The sequence below is a fragment of the Miniopterus natalensis genome, chromosome 14 (genome assembly GCF_054644295.1).
Source record: "Miniopterus natalensis isolate mMinNat1 chromosome 14, mMinNat1.hap1, whole genome shotgun sequence".
NCBI lineage: Eukaryota > Metazoa > Chordata > Mammalia > Chiroptera > Miniopteridae > Miniopterus > Miniopterus natalensis.
In genome coordinates, this window is record NC_142094.1 from 23,538,991 (window position 1) to 23,551,113 (window position 12,123).

Here is a 12,123-nt window from a genome sequence, read left to right on the forward strand (position 1 = left end):
TATCTGATCTCAAGGACCATCAAATCCATATCCATGACAACTACCACCTGAACTGCAGATTTACCCCTTGAGCTTCAGATTTTTATTATTATTGACCTGACAACCCCCACTTGGTATCCCCTTAGGGAATCTTCAACCCCTTGTGTCCAAACTGAATTCATTATTTGTCTCCTACCAATGTGGTGCTATTTCAGCATACCCTTTTGTCAAGAAATAGCACCAATTAATTTAAAAAAATAGTTCCAGACCAACCACTGCTCACCATTTTCTCTGGCATAATCACAATCCAAGCACTATTATCTCTTCCCCAGAATATTCTCATAGCTAGCTCATTTTGGTAAATACACTCTTGGCCAACTGCAATCCATTATTCAAAAAGCAGCCACAGAGAGCTCTTTAAATAACAAGTGTAATTATATCATTCTCTTTAAAACCCTTCAACGAACTGGCTTACAAGGACATTGCATGTACCTCACTCTCCCTTGCCTGCTGAGCTTCATACTGGCCTTCTCTCAGTTCCCAGAATGAGCAATGCTTTATCCTGTATTATAAGTACTATATAAATGTTACTCATTATCAATAACAACCATAAGCAAACCCTGACCTCACATTTATTAACTATATAACAGTATTATTGTCATAGAATAAAAATCTAAGTCACATCAATATTATTAATATGTTTACATGCTAACAGTTTCATCATATAATATTTGGAAAGAAAACTGAACTGGTTAATTTTATGGGACAATTGACATCACATTACCAAGTGTCTGATCTTTGAACAGAGTAGCTTTCCATTATCAGGTATTTTATATGTCCCTTACTATTTTTTTTATAGTTTCCTCCGTAAAGGTCTAACACACTTTTTGTTAGATTTCTACAGTACTTTATCTTCAGATGACAATTCTCTCTCTTGAATCTTTTCATTGTTTTATTGCAAGGGATGGGAAATCTAGAAAATGCTAAATAATTTTAATTACCTCTTTAAAAGGATCATTATTCATTTAATTCTAAGCTTTTTTGAAAGCTATTATAGTCACTGTATTACAGATATAGTTGGATTAATTCCTGCTGTTTTATTTTCTTTTCTATTTATCCTGAATCCTAATGATTATGTGTAAACTCCCTTTGCTGATTTATGGATGGATGGTTTGTTTTTAAATCGCCCCCCCTCAAGTAATACAAAACTATAAATTCTATTTCTATTCATCTAAAAAAATTTTAAACATGCACTTTTCAAATACGTGTTTCTATCTAGAGCAGTGTTTTCCAAGCTGTGGGTCATGACTAATTAGTGGGCCATGAAAGCAGTTTAGTAGGTCACAATTAGAATTTAAAAAATAAATTAAATTTTATAAATTCTGCATCCTAGAGATACTTAGCAATAACTATATTGCATATTAGGTTTCAATTTTTTAAATATTTTCTTTGTTACATATAATAAGGTTAAGTCTTCTTTTCTGATGGTTTTGTTTTAATTATTTACTTGTACATATTTAACTGTATAGTGATTTGTAATATAAAATGTTTTTCACTATTGGTCACAGCTCAAAGTTTGAAAAACACTGATCTTAGAGTTAAAGAGTATCTAAATCCTTCCCACTCCATACAAAGCATTAACCACCACCACACATAGCCCTTATACATGCCCCCCCCCCCACTGCCTACCCACCCGAGTTAAGAGAATGGAATTATACTTATAGGTTGTTATTTTTAATTTAAAAATGTAAGTACTCAACTTATCTAAACTTAACAGTAAGGGTGACTAATTTCTTTGCTCACCATGGCCTCCTGTCCTGGACAGATTGCTTCCGGTTTCACATATCTTCTTTCTGGAATACGTCCTTTAGTAATTCTTTCATAGTAGCTCTGTGGGTAGTAAACTTTCTGAGTCTTTGAAATGTTGGCAAATGGCTTTATTAATTCTTCCTACTTTGGCTGGGCATAAAATTCTATGTTCTTCTAATAATAATTATCTCTGGGGTTAAGGAAGGAGGAGGAGGAAGGAGCCAGGGACAACTGGAATTTGGGTTGATAGAAATGTACTTATATATTCATTGTGTAATTAAAAAGTTAAAAGGAAACTTACATGTAAGGGAGAACTTGGATCAATTCTAAATCTTCTAGGATTTGGGCTTCTACCAAATTTGCAGCCATTGAAATACATACTCCATGAACAGCCAAAAGAGAATGAAGCTCCACAAGACTCTGGATCAATTCCTTGACATGTACAGGTACGACTGTAAGATGGTAATTGCAAGGGAATGAGCTGATAAAGTAGGACAATACCTCAGACAGAACATTTCAAGTTCATATGACTTTAGAAGTATAGATGGCTAGTAAACTAATTTTAACATCTCTTTTATTAATTATTATATCTAAAGTACTGTTAATAACACAAAGCTAACTGTATGTGAATATAACTCAATTTTTAACTAAACTGTTCGATTGCAAATCCAAATGAATTGTAATAAACTATACACATCTGAAATACATGTAATCTTCTTTGATTTAGAAATGGTCTGAATAGGGGATATAAAGGGCTTGGATTTTACATCTCAGATCTGTTTCCTATCAGAAATGAAAACTAGAGCATCTCATGGCCACTTTGGACTTTAGCTACTCTCTCTGTAAAATGACATTGATACAATCCTCTGATAACTGAAAAGAACAGTATATATTGTATGTGAAATCACTTTATCAGTTTTAAAGAAAGCCTTTATGAATGTCACAACACAAAAAATTGAGTGAAAAGCCTGTTTCATTTGTTAACTTGGTAATTTTATTGCTTTGGGGGCATTTCTGAAGCCCTAAAATAGTCTACAGTAAGGATGAGGGCCCTGACCGGTGCAGTTCAGTGGTTAGAGGGTTGGCCTGCACACCAGAGGGTCGAGGGCTGGATTCTGGTCAGAGGCATGTACCTGGGTTGCAGGTCTGACCACTGCCCAGGGTGGGGAGGGGCCGTGTGGGAGGCAACCAATCCTGTGTCTCTGTCACATCGACGTTTCTCTCTCACTCACACACTACCCCTCCATTTCACTTTTTTGAAAATCAATGGAAAAAAAATATCCTCACTCCTTAGGTGAGGGTTAAAAAATTATAGTAAGAATGACAATGATTAGAGTACACATACAAAGATACGAACCCAAGGAGGTAACATACACTCTGTGGTTCCTTATGCTTAAATCTTGCAATAGTATGTATGCAGTGCTTATGTAATGGCTTAAAAATACAAACAATATAGAAACTACACTTTTGAAGGGGAGCTCACAACAGAAGTTACCTCAATAAAAAATAAACAAACAATAAAAACGTACATTAAAAACAGTAAATAAAAAGAATATGAAAATTTAGAGATCAAAACTGTATTTTTAAATTGTGAATGTCAGGAAAAATCCTGATATAACATTGAATACAAAAGGGACCATTCAAAATACTACAAAGGAAGAAAGGGAGGGGAAGAATAGGTGAAATACTCTAACCTCCTCTAAATCCTCAACAGAAATAGGAGGTAAACTCTAAAGGAGCAAAGCATTACAATAACTTGGCAAGGAAGAAAAAGGGAATGTAAATGGGACCAAAGTAGTTAATAGGAAACTGCAGATGAAATTAAAGTTGCCAAACAAACAGAAAAAAAACTTGTTTAAGTCATTGAAATAACACATGGGAAAGAGAAAAATATAGTTTAACTATTGACAGTCACTTAAAAATTAAACACATAGGAAATGTAAAAGATTGTGAGGCTTGAAAGAGCTTCCCCAGAACATCTTAAACAGTAAACATCACTGAAATGAGACAAATTGACTTATAGGTCCTGATTTTATGGATTGAGTATAGTATTCCTGCCAGTAATTCCTGAACTGAATTGAATCAGGAAGAAGCAATCTGACAAGTCAAAATTAAACAACAGTTTACAAAATGAACTCATTCCGTTTAAAAATGTCAATGCCCTGAAAGACAAAGAAGTGAGATAAAAGGATTAAGAGATCAAAAGATAAAACAACTTAATCCACCCAATCCAGGATGGGGGTAAATTACTATAAAAAATATTATTGGGAAATAGGTAATATTTGAATATGAACTGTTGATTAGATAAAGATGTCCATTTGTTATAATTTAATGCAATTCCATGAAAAATATCATTAGATTTATCTTAGAACTACACTGTTGATTATGAAGTTTATTTGGAAGCATGAAGAGAAAACTGAGTAACAAAGAAAGTCTTGAAAAAGAGTAAGAATGGTGAGCCAGCCCTACCAAATACTGAAATATATTATAAAGCCTCTACAGTTTAAGCAATGTGGTACTCAGTACCTAAAAAGCCAGGACAATAATACAGAATTCAAATACAAGACAGGATTCCATTACATAAAATTTTCGTATATAGTTAAGAAGCATTTCAAATCAAGGAGAAAAGTAGTACTCTTTAGAAAGTAGTGATGGGAATAAATGGAAAAAAGGAGAGAAATGAATCTCTTCCTCCTACTATTGACCAGCATAAATTTTAAATACATTAGAGATTTATGGTTTTAATTATTTATGACTTCAACAAATTTTAGAAGAAAACAAGGGTGAATTACAGTATTACTTGAGAGATAGAAGATAGAAAACTGTCCTTACATATCATTCAAAATTGAGACACAAATAAGGTTGGAGATGCAATTGATGAACGCCTGGCCAGTGTGACTCCGTAGCTGAGCGTCAGCCCTTGAACCAAGAGGTCACAGGATCGATTCCAGTCAGGGCACATGCTTGGGTTTCGGGCTCAACCCCCAGTAGGGTGACTGCAGAAGGCAGCCAATGGATGTTGGCGTATTCTAATCAAGAACATCCTAAAAAGGTCTTAACTCGCTATGAAATCATGCCTCTCTTTAAAGAAACGGTCACCCTTGCCTGGCTGTGCGTGGCTCAGCAGGTGAGCATCGACCTAGGATCCAGGAGATCACGCTTGCGGGCTAGATCCCCAATGGGGGGTGTGCAGGAGGCGGCCGATCAATGACTCTCATCATTGATGTTTCTCTCTCTCTCTTCCTTCCTCTCTCGGAAATCAATAAAGATACATTAAAAAAAAAGAGAGAAACAGTCACTCTTTTTAGTTGCCCAATATCTAAAATCTTGTTCTCCCATACATATCCTTGGTCATTAATTAACAACTTAACATTCTCTAGAGAGGGCCGAACGTCAGGACAGTGCGAAGCAGGTATGATTACTTTTCATTGAGGGTGCATCTTCGGTCGGTGGGGCGGCCGTTGTAGGCCTTCAGGTTCTCGGTGAGCTCGGAGTACAGCCTGTCTGCCATGGGGAGAGGGATGCCGTCCCACACCATGATGAGCACCACCATCACGGCCGTGGGGCAGTGGTGGCCCGCCCGCTGCCGCACCAGACACAGAATCTTCTCTTCGTCGCTGCTCCGCCTTAAAACCTGCAAGAGCAGAACGCATTCATTTATGGGAAACAAGGAACCTCAGGTTGAGTACAGTGTATGTTGCTTTTAAAGCTCTACGATACTGCACTTTATTTTTTAAAATTACTATTTCACATAGGATTGAAGCCTATAGGAGCTTCAGGGGTCAGACTAGCGTCTAGCACGTAACTCATTAGACTAGCCCAGGTTATTTGACTAACACACGACAGAACACAACTCTGTGGTATGTGGTTATTATGTGTAAAAGTAGACCAAAGCGTCTGTGTTTATTGCGCTGTTGATAGTTTTGCAAAAGAGGTAACAGAGGATCCCGTGGGGAAGAGCCTAACTAACTGCTCTTCATCGCTCTTACACAAATGTCACAACAGGACAAATCTAGCTAGATGAAAATAACCAAGGACTCCCAACATTAAAAATAAACTTGCTGAGCAATCAAATTTAGCATCTGAAGAAAACGATGGATCTTTTCCTTGAGCAGATGCTTACTAGATAGAACAGTTAACATAGAAAGCAATGTTCCTGCGATTCCTGTGATTTTTTTCCACGCCGCCACCAGGATTTATCATACCTATTTTATCGTAAGATTAAAGTGTCCAGCTGCCAATGGTAAATGTAAAACACAAATATCAATTTTGAATATTTATCCACTTAACATACACTATATCATGCCCATAAGGTGCTAAAAAGCCTTCAAAAGTATTTAAAATAGTGCTCAGTGGTCCTAATGTTATAAAAAAAATTACATAAAAATGTTGCACAACATGAAATCATCCACTCTGTTTAAAACTCTCTCCATGGATTAGAAAATTACAAAGCACAGACTGACCACATTAATCAGTAACTGATAAAACAGCCCAGACTTGTGACCAAAATGAAGCAATCAATAGCATAATATTCCATTTTTGCTGTTATAATATTATATAAACTTGAGATGAAACTTCTTAAGATGTTAGTTACCCAATATCACTTTCTTCTGTCACTCCAGATGGTTAAGAATCATTGCTACCAAGGCATCCCTTGAGTAGAGTTGGTTTTAGGACCTTCCCCCTAAACACAATTATTTATATTAAAATGTTTTTCTATATTTATATGTCCTTTACAGCCAAATAAGAATACATTTGTTTTCAAAAAAGTTTAAATACAAAATGATATATACTGTAACAAACAAAATTATACCAGATAACTTTCAAGTTGTCAAGACTACAACAAAGTTCTATTGAGCCATTCATTATTTGTCCGGAACATGCTAAAATGTTATTTATTCATGGTATTTGTGCTTTTGCTAGATTTTCCCCCCCAAATTTCCTTCAGTAAACAATAGAAAATTAAGCATATGAATCTCTAAATTCAGATCTAGGTTCAATAAATTGCTTAAGTATTACTATGGCATGGATATTCATGTCTATCCAAAATTCACGTATTAAATCCTAAGTTCCAATGTGATTGCGTTAGGAGGTGGGACCTTGGGAAGGTGATTAGGTCACATAGGTGGAGAGCCTTTGAGAGTGGGGTTAGTGTTCATATAAAAGAAGACAAAATAGAACTTCTACCATGTGAAGATACAAAAAGAAGAGTCCTCACCCTACCAGGCTGGCACCCTGATCTCAGACTTCCAAACCCCACTCTAACAAATACATTTCTGTTATTTATAATCCACCCCGTCTGGTGTTTTTTTCACAGCATTCAAAACTGAGTAAAATACCTATGAAAGACCTCTGACAACTGTAAATACATTATTGAAATAAATTAAAGAAGACCTAAATAAAAGGAGAGATGCCATGCTCAAGGAATAGTCAACTATTATAATAATGTCAATTTTCCACAAATTGATTTCTAGATTTGATGTTATCCCAATCAAAATCCTATTAGTTTGTTTTGGTTTGAGTGAAAATTGACAAACTTGTTTATATTAAAATGCAAAGGACCAAGAAGAGCCAAGAAAAGGAAAAAAGACAAAGAGATTAACCAGACATCAAGATCTGGTAAAGCTACAGTATCAGGTTGGTTTCAAATTGGTGCAGTGACAGATAAAGAGATTCATGGAACAAAACAGTGAGTTCAGGAGATCTGTATAAAAACAATCACTTGACTTAAGATAAAGTTGACAATGTAGCACAATGCAGTCTTTTCAAAAAATGGTACTGTGTATTTATCCATACAAAAAAATGAATCTTGACCCCCTTCTTCACATGAATAACTTGATTATAAAGGAACAAGTTAAGCTGGATTACATTAAAATTAAGAACTTCTGTTCATCAAAAACATTAACCAGCAGAGGATTAGGGCAAGCAAGCAATACAGTGGGAGAAGTCTTTACAATATATATAATTGATAAAATATTCTTACTCAAAATAAAGAACTTCTCCAAATGAGTAATAAAAACACAATAGAATAGGCTCAACACAGAGAATATCCAAACAGATGATGAGCGTATGAAAACATGCTCAACGTTATTACTCATCCAGCAGACTAAAAAAAATTTTAAAGTGCTGCACATGTTGGTGGGTTTATAAAATGGAGCAACCACTATGGAAATGGTGGAAGTTGCTTAAAAAATTAAAAACAGACTTCTGAGTATAGATCCAAAGAATTAAAAGCAGGGTCTTCACCAGATATTTGCATACCCATAATCACAAATTGTGATAAATTTGTCTTGATAAATAACAAATAAATGTAAACACATGATCCAGGATTGGATTCTGAATTAGGACAAAAACTTGTTTTCTTTTTCCATAAGGCATATTATTGGATATAAAACCTAAAGATTAGATAATTTTGTATCAGGATTGATGATTGCTATGTAAGATTTTAATAACTGTATTGTAGTTATGAAATGTAATATATTATCGTTAGGACAATGTCCTTGTTTTTATGAAAAGGCACCAGTGTATTTAGGGTGAAGGGCATCGTGTTTACAAATTGCTGTGAGGGAATTCAGAAAAAGTAGAGGAAGAGCAAAGGAAAGAGCAGGAGAAAGATGAAACAAAGCAAATGCGATGAAAAGTTACATTTGGAAAATGTCAATGAGGAGTATCAGAAGTTCTCTGTACTACTGCAACTTTTACATCTAAAATTATCTCAAAATAGTAAGCTAAAAAATATTTTTGTGGTGCTCTCCAAAGTTTCTGGACATTGTATATTTTATTCTCAATACAAGCTTGGGACTCAGGTGCTCATGGTCCTCAGTAATGGAAGACAAGCTCCGGGACAGAGCCACTGGATCAGCAGGGCCACGCATAGCTCAAGAGATAAGCTCCAGGCAGATCTCTGGATGGAAAGTAGCAACTCCCATGATGTGAAAAACAGGCCTCTGTCAGGAAGGAGGCAAGAAGAGCAAATAGCAAGTCTTTTCATAAACTGAGCATGAACAATGAGGGAATTTTTTTGTAATGGAAAAAAAAATCTTTCCAGTTAAACTCAATGTGTGGAACAATGAATATTCAATGTATAAGGTTTAGACAATATCCTAAGTAAATTAATGTGAATTACTCAGTATGTAAACTTAGATAAACCAGTAAGTACCCAAATCCAAAATACTGTCAAGATTAGGAAGATGTCATTTTGTCAAATTATGATATGCTGGAAATTGTAATCACCTGGAAAGCTGATGAAGTCATACTGTAAGTGAAATGATACAAATGCAAAATGGAATGTATAGTATCACTTGTACTAATGGGGAAATATAAGCAATGCAATTTTCTATTGCAGTATTGTTGAGGGGAATACAGTAGCCAACGACCCCCCCCCCCCCCCCCCCCCCGGCTTATCCAGAGTTTCATTTTCCAGTTTCAGTTACCTGTGGTCAACCACAGTCTAAAATGATTAAATGGAAAATTCCAGAAATAAACAATTCATATGTTTCAAATTGCACACCATTTTGAGAAACATGATGAAGTCTCACATTCTCCTGGTGAACCCGGTCCCAGTCATGAATCATCCCTTATTCCAGCATATCCAGCCTGTATGTGCTCCCCACTCATCGAGTCACTTGGTAGCTACCTTACTATTGCAGTGCTTGTGTTCAAATAACCCTTATTTTACTTAATAATGGCCCCAAAGAGCAAGAGCAGTGTTGCTAGCAATTCGGATATGCTAAAGAGAAGCCCTAACATGCTTTCCTTAAGTGGAAAGGTATGTATACACATACACATATGTATATGGAAAAACATAGCACATATAACAATTCCGTACTGTCTGCGGTTTCAGGTGCCACTGGCAGGTCTTGGGCCACCTCTCTCATGAATAAGGGGAACTGATATAAGGGGTTCATATAAATAAGGGTGCAAAGTAGGGCCAGACTTTGTATGGAGAGGACAGGCTTCATGGAGGATACTGTTCTCAAAGGACCAAAAAAAGAGTTTTCCATCAGAGAAAAGATAGTATAAAAGTAATTCTAAGATTTTTGCAAAACAAGCCCCATGAGGCAAAGATGTTATTTAAGAAAGAACTGTGCCCCACTTGTATAGAAAGCAGATGGCTTCTGCTACTATAAACCTCCCTTTTAAAACTCATTTTATGTATTTCTGGTATCTCTGACATAAAGAGAATGCTTACTTTATTTTCAAGATAAAGCTCAAGGGTCAATAGTGCCCCGGATTTGTCCCCGGACCCTGAGCTCCATGTTATCCTTATTCTTGGTTTCCTCCCTGCCATTTCCAAGCAGGCGTGTCAATGGGTTTCATGGTAACTATAGTACCTTGGTGACTGCTTAAGGCGTGGCCATAAAAAAAGCTCCCCAAGGAAGGTGTGTGAGAGACTGGCTGGCTGAGAGCTGAGGCGTGATGGGGGAAAGATGTGTCACTGGAGATAAGGCTGAGCTTCCCAGAAGACAGAGGACACACCGGTAGTTTTAACTGCTGAAGAAAGATATGAGGATGCTGAATTCTCTTTGGCAGGTTGGTGACCCTTGGGATAGCACTTCCAAAGAAGGGGTGGAGATAGAAGATAGAATTGTATTTGAAACTGTTTCTGATAACCTGGTCTGGATGAGTCAACCTATTTAAATTCCTCACGGTAGCTCTTAAGGCGGGTGTAGACCAGGATTAGGAGTGATAACTTGGTAATATTCTAAATAACTTCTGGCAGCCTAGTGGGGACAGGACATAGCCCCATTGTGGGCTCAATCCCCAGTAGGGGGCGTGCGGGAGGCAGCAAATCAATGTCCTGCTCACACAGGGATGCTTTTGTTTCTCCCCTTTTCTCTAAAAATCAATAAAAATGTTAAAAATAAAAACTGATGAGAAGAGAAGACTGTTCTGAGAAACAAAGTTACTGTTGCAATTTCTAAGGAGGCAACTATAAGTAATAGTATTTTTATAGTCTTTGTGCATAGAAAGAAGAAATTCAAAGACCAAGAGAGGACTCTATTGTCACAGGCAAATTTTGCCTCTAGTCATAGTATATTTATATAGGCAACAGAAAAACAAAGTATTTAAACAGCTTTCCAATTCTCCCACTTCCAAAAATTCGAGAACCCTCGATGTGTGCAGAACAAACTATTCATAATGTGGATGAAGAGTGAGATATATATTCCATTTCAGTATGCCAGGAGGAGCAAACAGATCTTGAGCAGATTCTGCTCCAAACAATCCCATGTTTTATTTAATCAAACTTTCTTTAAATGTAGGAAGTTGTAGAATAATCAGTTTTTACCATAAGTAATACTGACCTTATAATTCTTCCGCTTAACATGCTTCAGCAGCTGTCCATTACTTTTTTAAAAAATAACTTAAAAAAATATATATATATATCTTTATTGTAATTTCAGAGAGGAAGGGAGAGGGAGAGAGATAGAAACATCAATGATGAGAGAGTCATTGATCGGCTGCCTCCTGCACCCCCCCACTGGGGATTGAGCTCTCAGCACGGGCATGTGCCCTGACCAGGAATCGAACCTCGAACTCCTGCATCCTAGGTCTGTGTTCAATCGCTGAGCCAGGTTGGCTGGCTAATAAAAGTTCTAATATCTTCTAAGTTTGGGTAAACCCCAAATTACTGAACATTATTATGTCAAAGGACTAATTTAAGACGGATTTCTAAATTTGAAAGTAATATATTTTTAAATTTTAATTTTAGTTTAATATAGGGCTTTAATATTCAGCTTGGATACTTTAATTTTGTGCTTACTTTTAATTAAAGTTAAATCAAATAAAAATTTAAATGCAATAGTGATATAAACCATATATCGTTTTTAGAAAGCTAATAAAACAGTCTTGTACAACAATCTTAGTTGTAAGGGTGCCAAGGTGAACAGGGTTCTGCACTAGCTCCACAGACCTGGCCCCCAGAAGGGCCAGGTTACAAGCACAGCTAGGAGCAACGCTGATATCAAGTGTGGGATACACTGCCAGAGGTCACTGTTGAGTTTACCAATAACACGTCAAAGACAAAGCATAGTTAAGTTTTCAACACTGATGGTGGCCAACAAAAACAAAAAGCACACCAAAAACAAAACGAAAACAAAAAAAACACACACAAAAAAACACACCCCACCCATTGATTAAGTTTACTTAAAGCTACCTATATATACTATAATAGAGAACTTCATCCTTTGGAGGTAATGATTTATTTCTTGATCTAGATGGAGTTTACATAGGTGTGTTCTCTTTGTAAAACTTCACTGAACTGAACACTTATGACTTGTGTACTTTTCTTTGTGTATATTATAGTTGAATAAAATGAACTCTAAGCAAGTAAGC

General features: G+C 36.3%; 1 protein-coding gene across 5 annotated transcripts in view; it reads right to left on the minus strand.

The window, feature by feature from the left end:
- The window catches only part of TET1 (tet methylcytosine dioxygenase 1), a 115,412-nt gene that overhangs the window by 21,634 nt on the left and 81,655 nt on the right, over positions 1–12,123 (minus strand). For all 5 annotated transcript variants that reach the window (XM_016198384.2, XM_016198381.2, XM_016198379.2 and 2 more), the window contains 3 exons: positions 5,211–5,422; positions 2,090–2,240; positions 1,783–1,869 (listed from right to left, as the gene is read on the minus strand). In XM_016198384.2, coding sequence (XP_016053870.2) covers positions 1,783–1,869; positions 2,090–2,240; positions 5,211–5,422 — 450 coding nt within the window. The remainder of the gene's footprint in view (positions 1–1,782; positions 1,870–2,089; positions 2,241–5,210; positions 5,423–12,123) is intronic.